Below are 13006 nucleotides of genomic sequence, written 5' to 3'. Positions count from 1 at the left end.
AATGTTATTGAATAGGTTAATGCTGTTGTAATGAAATGCTTCTTTTAATTAAAATAAATTTAAAAAAATTAAATAGATTAAAATAAAAAAAATACAACCTTTTAAATGTTATTAAAGTCGGGCTTGGTGGGCACACACCTTTAATCCTAGCACTTGGGAAGCAGAGGCGGGGATCTCTGATATTGAGGCCAGCCTGGTCTGCATAACAAGTTCCAAGCCAGCTATGGCTATCAGGAGACCCTGTCTCAAAAAAAAATATTAAATTTTTTGTTACATTAAAAAAAAAATACAAAACAAGCAGTAAAATAGTCTGGCAGGAAGGACACCATGGTTAATGGAACATGAAATGTATGGTCAGATTTTCCTTTCAAAGTCAGTCTATTTTTCACTGCACTGAGAAGACACTTCACTTCTATCATCCTGAATTTCTTTTTTATTGTTTTTTTGTTAAGCACATATATGTTGACTATTTATTCACTTATCTGTGCAATGCATATTTACAGAGCTCTTGCTGTGTGCATGATATTGTTTTTTAAGATGGGAAGATGATCAATACCACAACCATTTATGAGAAAATGAAATAAATGTTTGAAACTTTGCCAAAAAGTACACAAAATGTTCTAAATTTTTTTTAAGAAATATCAAACTAAATCTGGATAATGACCATGCACTGGGTAAGGCTAGCCAGCTTCATATTGGACCTTTCTGGTTTGAATTGTAACACTGACTTCTACCTGATCTCACAACCACACATTCTGAGTAAGCCAGCTTCATTTCAAGGGCAGCTAATTCTCCCAGGAATTCAATATAATACATACTTTCATAACATGCCAATCTTCCTAGAAAACACTTATCCTGTCTCAAAAGATGCTCTCTGACACTTATAAGCATATATTCTGATGCTCACACAGCTCAATGTTCAGGATGGCACAGAAACTTAAATCAGTAGTTTAGCATTCAAAAAACTTACCTGGACCCAGGCATCATAGCACATGCCTTTAATCCCAGCACTTAGGAGGCAGAGGCAGACAGAGCTCTCTGAGATCAGGGCCAGCCTAGTCTACATAGTAAGTTCTAGGCCACCTGGGGCTCCAGGGAGACCAGGGAGACCAGGTCTCAAAATGATGCCCCCCCCCAAAAAAAAAGACTTACCTGCAACCCTCAGCAACTCAGCAAGGCCTAGAAGTTTGGCAGATTGCTTGTAGCATGTGGGAGTCTGGGAAATACACTCTTTCATAAGGCTGATCCGATCAGAACACAAGCGTACTATAAAACAGACAGTAAAGAATTATTAATTGGGGACATCACAAAAGAGATGTTATGAATGCCACCAAAATGAAATTGTTAACCTCAGACTGAGTGCAGTGGCACATCTCTGAGATCTCAATATTTCTGTGGTAGAAACCTGTGCAATATAGTAAGACCTCATCTCCCCAAAGGCAGTCCATGTGGCACACACACACACATACACACACACACACACACACACACACACACACACACACACACACAGGATCTCATTATACAGCTCTGAATGCCCTCCTGTTGTACAGCAATCCTCCTGCTTGCCCTCCTGACTGCTGCGTTTACAGGCATGTACCACTGTACTTGGCTTCAACTATCCACTTTCTAACTTCACATCATCCTGGGTTGAATGGCAGGAAGGAGTCCTCTAAGAGCACACTGTTCTAATCTCAAGGGTAAGCCCAATCCCCTAACTTACACTAGCACTTAGGAAAATAAAACACATCTGATCAAACAATTTATATCATAAAGAAAAGAACACTTAAAGGAAAAAAGTCAAAGGGCATCAAGTATGTTCTAGGAGTAAGTGGTGCTTCTTTAGATTAGAGCTGTCAGGAAGCAAGGCACTGCCTTTGGAAACTGGCTGGTAACAACTATGACAACTGTTAACAGCCCTTAACATAAAATGCAAATCAACTAAGTCTCAGGCACTGCTTTATATTATGAATAGTAACCAAACAGTGCAGGGACTTATCCTCAAGGGAAGGAACTGAGTTCAGAAAACTCCTAAATTCAACTGAAGTCCATAAATTTTGTCTGTGGTTTTCATCTTTATTCATTCCTAAATCCACAGCAAATCCTTATATATTCTGAGCTGTTAAAATTTCTTCTAGGTTGTTGGTTAAGAGGGAATACAAGTCCTAGGACGATGAAGACATGGTGATTTTTCTTTGGAATGTAATTTTTATTTTTACATTATTATTATAATTAGTCAATTATTAATAATTTCTTCATATACATGTATATGCAATCATACATGTAAAGCCTCCCACTTTTCCATCTCTATAGGTGTGTGCACATGCATGCACACACACACAGACACACACATACTTTTTTGAATTATTTTATAAAAAATTATAAACATGTCCCTTTACACCTCAATGTTTTAGCGTATACTTTCTGAAGTTTAGGTATTTTAAAGCAGATCGTTAGTTATATATCTGTTGATATAATCATCCTGTTAAGGTACTTATATACAATATAAGACAAATGTTGATATGGGTTAGGTTCATCCACAATCACTACAGTCAATTCTACATCTGAGTATAACTTCTACAAATTCCACTAATGCTTCCAATTATCTGTGCCAATCATTTTACATCCCAAATGCCCACCTCACTAACATTAGGCTTGGCCCTATGATTTCTAAGGGCAATGAGTGGCAGTGGAAACAATGTGCCATGTGAGAGCAAAAGCCACCTTACAGGATTCCACTAATATTTTCCTCTCGTAGGAATGGCATGTCTCATGGCATAGATTAGAGGGTGACCACAGTAGAAGTTCCATAAGCAGAAAGCAAGCCTGTGAACTGTCCCATTGAGACTTTCCATCTTCCATTATAGCACAGTGTAGCCAAAAATTTCAAACTCTTCTTGACTTAAAAAAAAAAATGTGGGCTTAGGGCTGGAGAGACTGCTCATTTGGTAACAGCACTTGCTGCTCTTGCACAGGATCCCAGCTCAGTTCCCAACACTCATATGGCAGCTCACAACTGCCTGTAACTAGAACTTCAGGATATCCAACAGCTCTTCTGGCCTCCACGGGCACCAGACATGCATGTGACACACATACTTACAACATAGGTAAAACATTCCTAAACATAAAATTAATTTTTTTTTTAATTGTGGGCTCAGGAAAGGAGAGGTGGCTCAGTGATTAAAAGCACTGGTTGCTCTCACATAGAACCTGGTTTTTGTTCCCAGCACTCACAAGGCAGCTAACAACCATCTGTAACTCCAGTTCCAGGGGATGTGACGCCTTCTTCTGATCTCCATGGGTATTGCACAATGTGGGTGCACTTACATACATGCAGGCAATATACTCACACACATAAATAAAATATTAAAAATAAATAATAAATAAAAATGTGGACTCTTCCCTCAATATGTGCTAGTTAATTGTTTTCTCCCAAGATTCATTAATCTAATGACTAGGAAGCAGGTACTTATTCATGTTCCTAATTTGATTTTTTAAAAAAGACTTGCCATAGACATTATCCTTCTATGCACATCAAAGATGACCTTCTACAGGTTTGTTAAGGAGTCACTATATTCTAATAGGAGCTCCAGGTTTAGCGACTCTCATAGGCTGACTTCCTTACTATTACCACCCTCTTTCGAGCTCAGAATCAAAGTGGAAAAGCAATAGATCAGTATTTCCTCCAAACTTCCATTTGATGGAACACTTGTTTGGTTCTTTTTCTCCTTGATACGTTAATGCACAATGATAATAGTTAGATATGTTGAAAAAATTAAGAGAATAGGAGTCTACTTTCTGAAATGCTATTCAATCAATACACTAGTTTTCTTTTATTGATGATCTTAGGAAATGATTAATTATATTTCAAAACATGACTTTTCAGTTAAATACATTTAGACTTTTGCTTCCCCATAGATGAGATGCTAGACTCAAAAATTTCAATACACAGTAGAGTTAACAGACCTGAAAATATGCATGTATATATCTTTTAATAACTGAAGATACCTCTTCACCCTGTACATTTTTACAAGTATAGCTCAATTTTTAAAACACATTATTATTATAAAATAATTATAAAACACAGGTAAGGATAGAGGTCTCAAACAAAAAGCATTCAGATATATACAGACACACAAATACCACAGAAGATTCATATATAAGGGAATAACTTTTGCATCTTACTGATCTTCTTGCTTTCCAACAACTTAATCATAATTTAATTAGTACACTAGTCTCCATCTGGAAAGACACAGCAACACATGGAGTATAGGAAAAGTCTTCAAAACAAAGCAATGAGATAACTATGGACACTGGCTTTAATATCTGGAGCATACGCTTCTAAATATCAAATAACACTATGCAGTATTAATAGTGAGGCACCCAAGCTGTAGGATGAAGACAGCTAACAGGACAGGAGGGTCATGTTCCTTCTCTGCATCCAGAAGCTTTCTGCCAGTCATTCTCACAGGTAAGTGCCAATCAACACAATATGCTGGAAAGCCATCCAGACAGTACGACAATGAAGATCCACCCTTCACTCAGAAAGCTTCCCAGAAGGAACAAGAAGCTAGAGGTTTGATTATTGATATTAAAACTAAGCAGTTATAGACAAATATTGCTAGCAAATATATTGCTAACCGTTAACCATAGGTAATCAAAATTCAGTTTAATATTCTAAAATTCCATAGCATGAGAGACCACAAGACACATTTTGTATTCTAGATCAGCTCAAATTATTTAGGTAGCTAAAGTACACACAAGCACACACACATACAGAAACACAAACAAAACACACATATCAAAGTTGCGAAGTATTTATCCTAATAAAAATAAAGGAAATGACTATTTTCCAGACTCTTCCTTAGCTGAAAATTGTAAAAATTGTTTGGGGGAACTAGTTAATATGCTTTTAGTAACTTTGATTAATTTTCACAATATTATTAAGAAGCTTTGAGTTCAAAAGTTAGATTAATGGTACAACTGAATAAATTGCTTATTATTTAATAATTATCTTACATGCTGAAGGTGCTATAGGATATTTACAAATGCATAATAATGATTTCTAATCAATAACATTCAGGGTAACCTACCTCTTTCAAGTACAGTAATTTTTCTGAAATGCAGAACTTTAATTTTGAGCAAAACCAAAATGCCACAATGGAAACACATAGAAAACTCTGAGATGTCTCCACTGACTCCTATTCCATCTAAAACTACAGTGGACAAAGACACAAGGAACTAGATCATCATTATCTGAAGGTACTAGGAGGTTTCAGTGGCTTTGGTTGTTGTATGATTTTTTGTTTGTTTGTTTTTAAAAAGTCAGAATCAACTGTTGAGGAAACTTACTATGCTAGTTTGAAAGAGAAGTGTCCTGCATAGGCTCAAATATTTGAACACTTGGTCAGTTGGTGGCACTGTTTTGGGAACAATCAGCAAACCTTTGAGAAGCGTGGCTTTGCTAGAGGAAGTATGTCACTTGGGACTGAGTTCACAGCCTTGATCCATGTCCAGATGCCTGCTTCCTGTTTACCTCTCAACTTTCTGCTCTGGGCACCTACCTGTTCTGCCATGTCTCGCCACTATAATGAACTCTTATCCCTTTGGAACTATAACCCCAAAGAAACCCACCATTCTATAAGTTGCCTTGGACATGGTATTTTACCACAGCAACAAAAAAAGTAACTACTGCAGAAGTGATACCACGAGTGGGTATTCTGGAGAAGAACCTGACCACCTTGTTTTCTGAAGAAATGTTGAAAACTTTGGAAGTTTGGACTAGAAAAAGCAGTTGAATACTATGAGCAGAGAACAAGCTATTCTAACAGGAGTCTGGAAAAAAATAGTGCTGAGAGCAACAGAGTTCCAGAGAAAAGCAAGAACTTAACCAGCAACTGGGCTAGAGGTCACTCCTGTGTTATTTTGATAAAAACATCTAGCTGCCTTCTGTCAGAGCACTAAGAACGTGCCTTGGGTTAAATTAAAAAATAATGAACTAATGCCTTTGGCAGAAGAAATTTCAAGACAGCCTAATGTTTAATCTATAGCTTGGATTATTACCTTAGAATTTTAGGCAAGTGTATAATAAAAAAGAGCAAGTGGGGCATAAAGAAATACAAAAAGTAGTTTAGAGAGAAAGAGAACACTGGGAATGCACTTAATGTTGCAGCCAAGGTATATCCTGGAAGACAGGCTATAATTGATAAGGAGATTAATGACATTATGGAGAGGTCTCCTGCACTTCATTGTAACAATGGAAAGAGTGCCCTTGAGCGCAAGACCCCATCCAGCTAAGCCTCTAACTAGTAGAAGGAGAAAAACCTAAGGGATTTACTGCTCCTAGAAAACCACAATATACAAAAGCAGCTACAAGTGTGACACAAGGGGGGCAAGGTCCATCCTAAGCTGGCAGCTGAAGTTGGTAGTATCCTCTGTGTGGTACTGGCTTCAGAGGTATAAAAGATGCAAGAGTGAGGAAGTTGTTGATTATTCCTCTGTGGTTTCAGAGTCACTGTGGGCAGGGAGCATGTTATAGAGGAGTCCCCATATAAAGAAGGCCCTGAGAAGTCATTGTATGAAACTGTGAAGGTAAAGCCTGGGTTGCTATAGAAACCCCAAGATGCTGCAGACGCCAGAGTCCTGAGACATCTGCCAGGGAGAGCTGCATAGAGGGAGTGGAACCAGCCCAGGAGTATGTTGTAGGCAGTAAAGCTGTAGGAACAGAGCCATCTAAGTAAGCCTTTTGAAACTAAAGTCCCAGGTATTGGACATGGAGTAACAGGTTTTTCATCTTGTTTCAGTCTTGTATTTCCTCACTATATTCCTCCTCACTCTTCTATGTTGGAAGTATATAATTTGCATTTTGATTTTACAGGGGTTACAATTAAAAGAGTGCCTTAAATCTCAGCAGAAATTTTGAACTTTTAAACATTGTTGAGAGTATTAAAGACTATGGAAACTTTTCAAGCTGGACTAAATGTACTGTGTATTATGATGCATCCACAATCCTATGGGGGCCAGAGAGTAATATGCGGTGGTTTAAATTAGAAGTGCCCCCCACAGTCTGAAGGTCTGAAGTATTTGAAAACTTGGTCAACTGGCAGCACTGTTTAGGGAGGGTCATGGAACTATAGGAGGTGTGGCCTACTTGGAGGAAGTGGAAACAGGCTTTAAGAGTTCACAGCTTAGCTGGGCACGGTGGCATATGCCTTTAATCCCAGCATTTGGGAGGCAGAGGCAGGTGGATCTCTATGAGTTCAAGTCCAGCCTGGTCTACACAGTGAGTTCCAGGCCAGCTGGAGCTACAGGGAAACCCTGTCTCAAAAAACAAAAGTCCATAGCTTGCCCTACTTCCAGTTGTTCTCTCTGCTTCCTGTGAATGTGAGCTTTCGGTTTTCTGCTCTGGGCATCTCTACTGCCATGCCTCCCCACCATGATGGACTCTCATTCCTCTGGAACAGTATGTCCAAATAAACCCTTTGTTGTATAAATGACCTTGGTCATGGTGTTTTATCACAGCAACAGAAAAGTAGCTAATACACTTACACACAGGCGGGGAGAGAGAGAGACAGAGAGAGAGACAGAGAAGAGAGAGACAGAGACAGAGGGACAGAGACAGTAAGAGAGAGTGAGGGAGAGAGAGAGAGAAAGAGAGAGAAAAGGAACTCAATTATATTTCTTCCATCTCAAGTTCCAACCATTTCTAGAGATAAGGATGGCAATAACAGAAGACAGATGAAAGTCCAGCATAATGATAATAAGACAACCATCCTCTTCCTTCAGAGAACTGGAGTCTTAGGTTTGAGAGAACTGAAAATTGACACCCCACTAGTCAGATAAGGTCAGATAAGGTCTAGAATGCTGTAATACACAGCAGAAAGTATTTGAGAAACAACTGTGTGACCAGAGGCCTGTTTGGATGGTACCAACATGTCTTTACATTAAGGCAAAAGGACTCAGCAATATGAAAACATCATTGGGAATTAAATTCTAAATGAGAACTTACTATCACTACTTCTACGTGAAGCATAAATTGGGGCCCAAAAACCTATTATTAATACCTAGTTAATAATCTATAAAATTAAGGAAAATACAGATGTAAGTTTTATGCCAAAACAGATATAAATCTGAAACTCTCATCCATAAAGTTCCTGGTAGCTCCTTTTTATTTTTATCCAATAGCTTTATTGCTATTATTTTATCTAATAGCTTTATTGCTCTGTTACTAATGTTACTTCTTTAAAGGTTTTACTATCAATGAAAAAGAAGTAATTTTTCTAGAAATGGTGGTACATGTCTTTAATCCTAGCACTGGGTAGGCAGAGGAAGACAGATCTCTCTCTGTGAGATGGAGGCCAGTGTGTTAAATATAGCAAGTTCAGTAATTTCATGGCAAAATATTTTCATTTAAAATTCCATAGCAAAATCCTAGAAAAGGGAATAGAATCTATTGTTAATGAACTTAAATAAGCAAAGTTACTCTTCAGCTCTAATAAAAGGAAAAAGTAACACTAATTTGCACAAAATAAGTTAACAATAATGTGATACTAAGCAGAGGACTCACCTTGCAAAGGCAAGATCTTCACCCCAAATTCTTCAAGATAACCAAGGGCCTGGATAAGGTCCAGCTCTTCCTGAATGGCAGCAGGCCTATCTGTTATCAGCTGTAAACAGCACCTACAAGAAATCAGACTACTTTTTAAAAAGCAGCAACGTGTATTTATCCTAGCTACCTTTCTGTTGGACAAGAGGAGCTCCAGCACACATTTATCAAGCATCTACCGCTTCCAGATAGTCTGCTAAACACTTTGCTATCTTAATCCTCACAGAAAGCCCATGAGAGAAGCAAATGTCAACTTTTGCTTTTTAAGTAAGCAGCCAAAACTGAAGCTCAGAGAGGTGAGGTGATTTGACAGCAGTGGCACCAATAGTTCGCAACTGTACCAGGTCCAACAGCAGTGGCAGCTTCACTCTAGTGACATTTTTACTGATGAGTACAGAGGCAATGATTTTATCAGAAAAGACTGTTTTAGAGACAGAATTCAGATCATTTCTCATTTCCCTTTTAGGGAAAGCGGAATGTCTTGAATTGGTCTCAATTTGGTATCCATTAAGAAATGGCACACAAAACATTTTATTCTGACAGAAGAGAAGAATCAGTTGGTAATAAAGTACTGAGATAAATTACAAAAGAAAACGATGTGCTACTATAAGAATGTGTGGTACCTATACAGTCTTTTTTGTTTCTTTTGAGACTGTGCCTGCCTATGTTGCATCTGATGCTCTACAACTCCTAGGCTCATATGATCCTCCCATCTTATGTCTGGTACTGGGCCATATTTTAACCTTTTTTCTTTTTTAATTCAGGAAAAACGCACATTAATAAGTTTTCTTTAAGGAATAAATCTTTGAAAGGTACCTAATAAGAACATTTAGCCACCAAGGGCTTAACACCAAGGGCTGACATCAGGTATCACCAGATTAAAGAATCTGGGCCTCGGTATGGCATGGGTATGACTAAGTACAGACCTAGTGTGATCCTGTACAACTATGAGATTTAACTCAGTAGGCACTCACACATTCTATTGACTCAAGTGTAAGGACTATAACTCTTTGTGATTCTAGCCAAAACCAAGGAATTCCAAAATGGAAATTTATCTTATACAAAGTCTCATACATGCCTATAACCAGGTTGATTCTTTTTTTTAATTTTAGAAAACTAGGAAGCTAATTAAATTCTATAAAAAAAATAAATGAACACTCTATAACTATGGAAAAAATAATGAAACATCTGAATATGCAAAGGTAGAAAAATATTCAATACAGAACATAAGATGAAAAGCAATACAGAAATGTATCCACAGTAAAGACTTATTTAAGAAAGAAGGAAACAGAGCTAGAAAGATGTCTCAGAGCATTGGCTGCTCTGGCAGAGAACCCAGGTTTGATTCCCAGCACCCACCTGGCTGCTAAGAACCATCCTAACTCCAGTTCCAGGAGATTTGAAGCCCTCTTTTGACTTCCATGGGCACTACACAACACGAGTGCACTTACACAGATGCAGGCAATATAATCATACACATAAAATAAAAATAATAATTTTATTTTGATTTAAAAGAGAAAAAAAGAGGGTAACATTTCATGAATTATTTTGGAGACACACACAAGAAACTAATTTTTAAAATAGCTGAAGTATAAAGTTAGGGAAACCAGAAGAGGGGGAACTATCAATTCATGTCCTTTTGTATTTTTTGGATGTTTATTACTTTCTCAACAAAAAGTTAGTCAATAAAAAATACTTCAAATGAATGCATAAGCTATTTTCTGTACTAGATACCAGGGTAAACAGAGACACCTCTGGGCTCATAGGCCAGAATTAGTTCAGTACTACACTATATACATATGGGAAGTTTTCAAAATTGAAGTGCATCCTTGTGGGAGAGAAAGGAAAGCAGTGAAGAGGAATACAGAAGGAGGTTTCACAAATCATCTGAGAAACACCTGCCAAAAAGAATCAGGTCAAACACAACTCCAAGTTTCAAAGGCTATTTATCTGATATTTTCATCATTTGAAATAAAAATAGTATCCCTGGGGAGAAAAGAAAAGGATTTACTAACTCCTTTAAAGAACTCTGCGAAGTTCAATAACAGTTTGAGGAAAAAAAAAACTGCTTCTGACACAAGTATCACTGAGGGGACAAAAAGGATGCTTTCTCAGCATTACTAGGGTTAAAGTTCATTTAGGGGCAAAATGAATGTTGATGAAAACCACAATTATTACCTCAAAATCACTTTCAAATCAGCTTGAAGTTTTAATGAAAAAAAAGAAAAACATCAAATTAGTAAAAATTACAGGAATTAGATTTTCAAAGGATAACACAAAAGACAAAATAAAAGAAAAATTAGGAGGTGAAGAGATGGCTCAGCAATTAAGAATCCTTACAGCTCTTGCAGAGGACTTTGGTTCCCAGCACCCATAAAGAATAGTTCAGAACTGCCCTGAATTCCAGCTACAAAAGATATGATGCCCTCTTCTAGACTCCACAGGCACGCACACAGATATGTACATACACAATAAAATAAGTCTTTAAAAAATAAAAAAATCAGAAATTTCAGTTGTAAAGATATATAACAAAAACTAGGCAATGAATTTAAACTATTTAAGGCAAGCAAGACTAAACAATTATCCTTGTGTGTCTGTGTCTGTGGTTTGTATATGTAATTTCTCATGTGTGTGTACATGTGTATGTAGACACACATGCACATATGGAGACCAGAAGTTGGTATCAGCTGTCTTTCTCAATTGTTCTTTACATTTTCTTTTGAGACAGACTCTCTCATAAAGGTTAGAACCCACTGATTCACCTAGTCTGGCTGGCCAGAGAGTTCCAGAAATCTGTCTTCCTGCACCACCCAGCACTGGGGTTACAGACATGGGTCACAGGTGCTAGGGATCCAAACTCAGGTACTCAGGCATGCATGGCACCTATTTTACTGACTAACCAATCTCCCAGCCCCAAAATATTCTTTGAGGAAAAAAAAAGCCCCTAAGAATCAAAAGATGTATACCTCCAAAATAAAAATACTGAACGGCTAGAAATAGGTTTCAAAAAGATAGACACAAAGTGGAGGTGTCCATTAGGCAAATACTGTTGAGACTCACAGGTTTCTCTTTTTTTATTGAATTATTGTGTATTTCACACAGAACATCTCAATTAATCTTGATCATCTTTGCACCCCCTTCCCAACTGGCAGCCTCCCATAGACCCACCCCATACATTCTGTCATTTGTGTTAAAGATTATTGTGTCAAGTTAGTGTCCCCAGACATCCCTCAGTACAATTTCATTTACTGAGGTCTAGTCAGTCTATCTAGAGTCCCTTGCTTTAGAAAGATCAGTTCTTCCTCACCCAGCAGTAATCAGTTGTCAATATTTCTCCAGCTAAGACTGGGTTCAGCTCTTCATTTCCCCAGTTCTATGCTGGGTTTTTTTCCAGGTGAGTTTGCAAAGGTGCATGCTGACACCTTTGCCATAGGTTTATATGAGCAGGGTCCCAGGAGCTGTAGGACTCTATTTCCCTATGATCATGCATCTCCTCCCTGGCTCTTAAAATCTTTCTGTACCTTCTTCCATAATGGTACCTGAGACCTAGGTGAGTGAAGTTTAATATAGGAGTCCTGTCCAAGGACCAGCATTCTGCAGACTCTTAATCTCTACGCTCTGACCATTTGTGACCTTTTGTTTTCCTGGCCCTCTGTTACATGCGGGATCTTCATTAATGAGAACTGAGATATTCACTACTGTTCTCTTTACCCTTTACTCTATATTCCATAACCTTTAGGTGTGCAGAGGTTGCATTGTAATCTGCCACTTAGACTTCGGTAATTCACAGACAATGTCTGTATGTGACCAGTGGAAAATGGGATGCTTTAAATGGGGAAGCCATGATGGCAGGTTTAGACAGGGAGAAAGAGAAGAGAGATAAATAATGCCTAGCTAGTGTAAAAAAACAGAGAGAATCATAGTACTCCAACAACCTAATGACAAACTACACATAACAATATCTCTCCATGAGTCCGTGGGTATAGCTAAAGGCTACAAAACAAGAAACAGTACCAGACAGGAGAAACCTTCCATTGAGTAGTTGGTCAGGGTGGTCCAAGAGTCTCTCAAAATTACACAAGCTATTGTCACAGCCCTTGAATTGGAGATTTTATTGTTGAAGATAGAATATATTGCGGACTCAGGACTTGGAGTTGGAACTGACCTGGAAGCCACTTCCCTGAAGGCTAGCTCTCATAGTTTTGGAAAGCACTATGCAAGGTGCTAAAGGAGAACATCAATCCATACTCCAACACCAGCTTCAAGGCCTAATAATCCCATCAGTGACCAGCACAGCATATGACATTGATGGAGTGGTAGCAAAATCATGCCCACTCCCTCCCCTCCAACACCTCCCATATCTCCCCATCACTTTTTTCTAACAACTTCGTGTACTCTTTT

The 13006-nt window shown here is 38.1% G+C and overlaps 1 protein-coding gene across 1 annotated transcript in view; it reads right to left on the bottom strand.

The window, feature by feature from the left end:
* The window catches only part of Nbas (neuroblastoma amplified sequence), a gene marked incomplete at its 5' end in the record, with an annotated part of 269116 nt that overhangs the window by 205169 nt on the left and 50941 nt on the right, over positions 1-13006 (bottom strand). The window contains 2 exon segments of the mRNA XM_017802479.1: positions 1153-1266; positions 8567-8679. Of these exon segments, the coding sequence (XP_017657968.1) occupies positions 1153-1266; positions 8567-8679 (227 nt within the window).

This window comes from Nannospalax galili, unplaced genomic scaffold (genome assembly GCF_000622305.1).
Source record: "Nannospalax galili isolate Female #2095 unplaced genomic scaffold, S.galili_v1.0 scaffold100, whole genome shotgun sequence".
Lineage (NCBI taxonomy): Eukaryota > Metazoa > Chordata > Mammalia > Rodentia > Spalacidae > Nannospalax > Nannospalax galili.
This window is presented reverse-complemented; position numbering and strand designations above follow the sequence as displayed.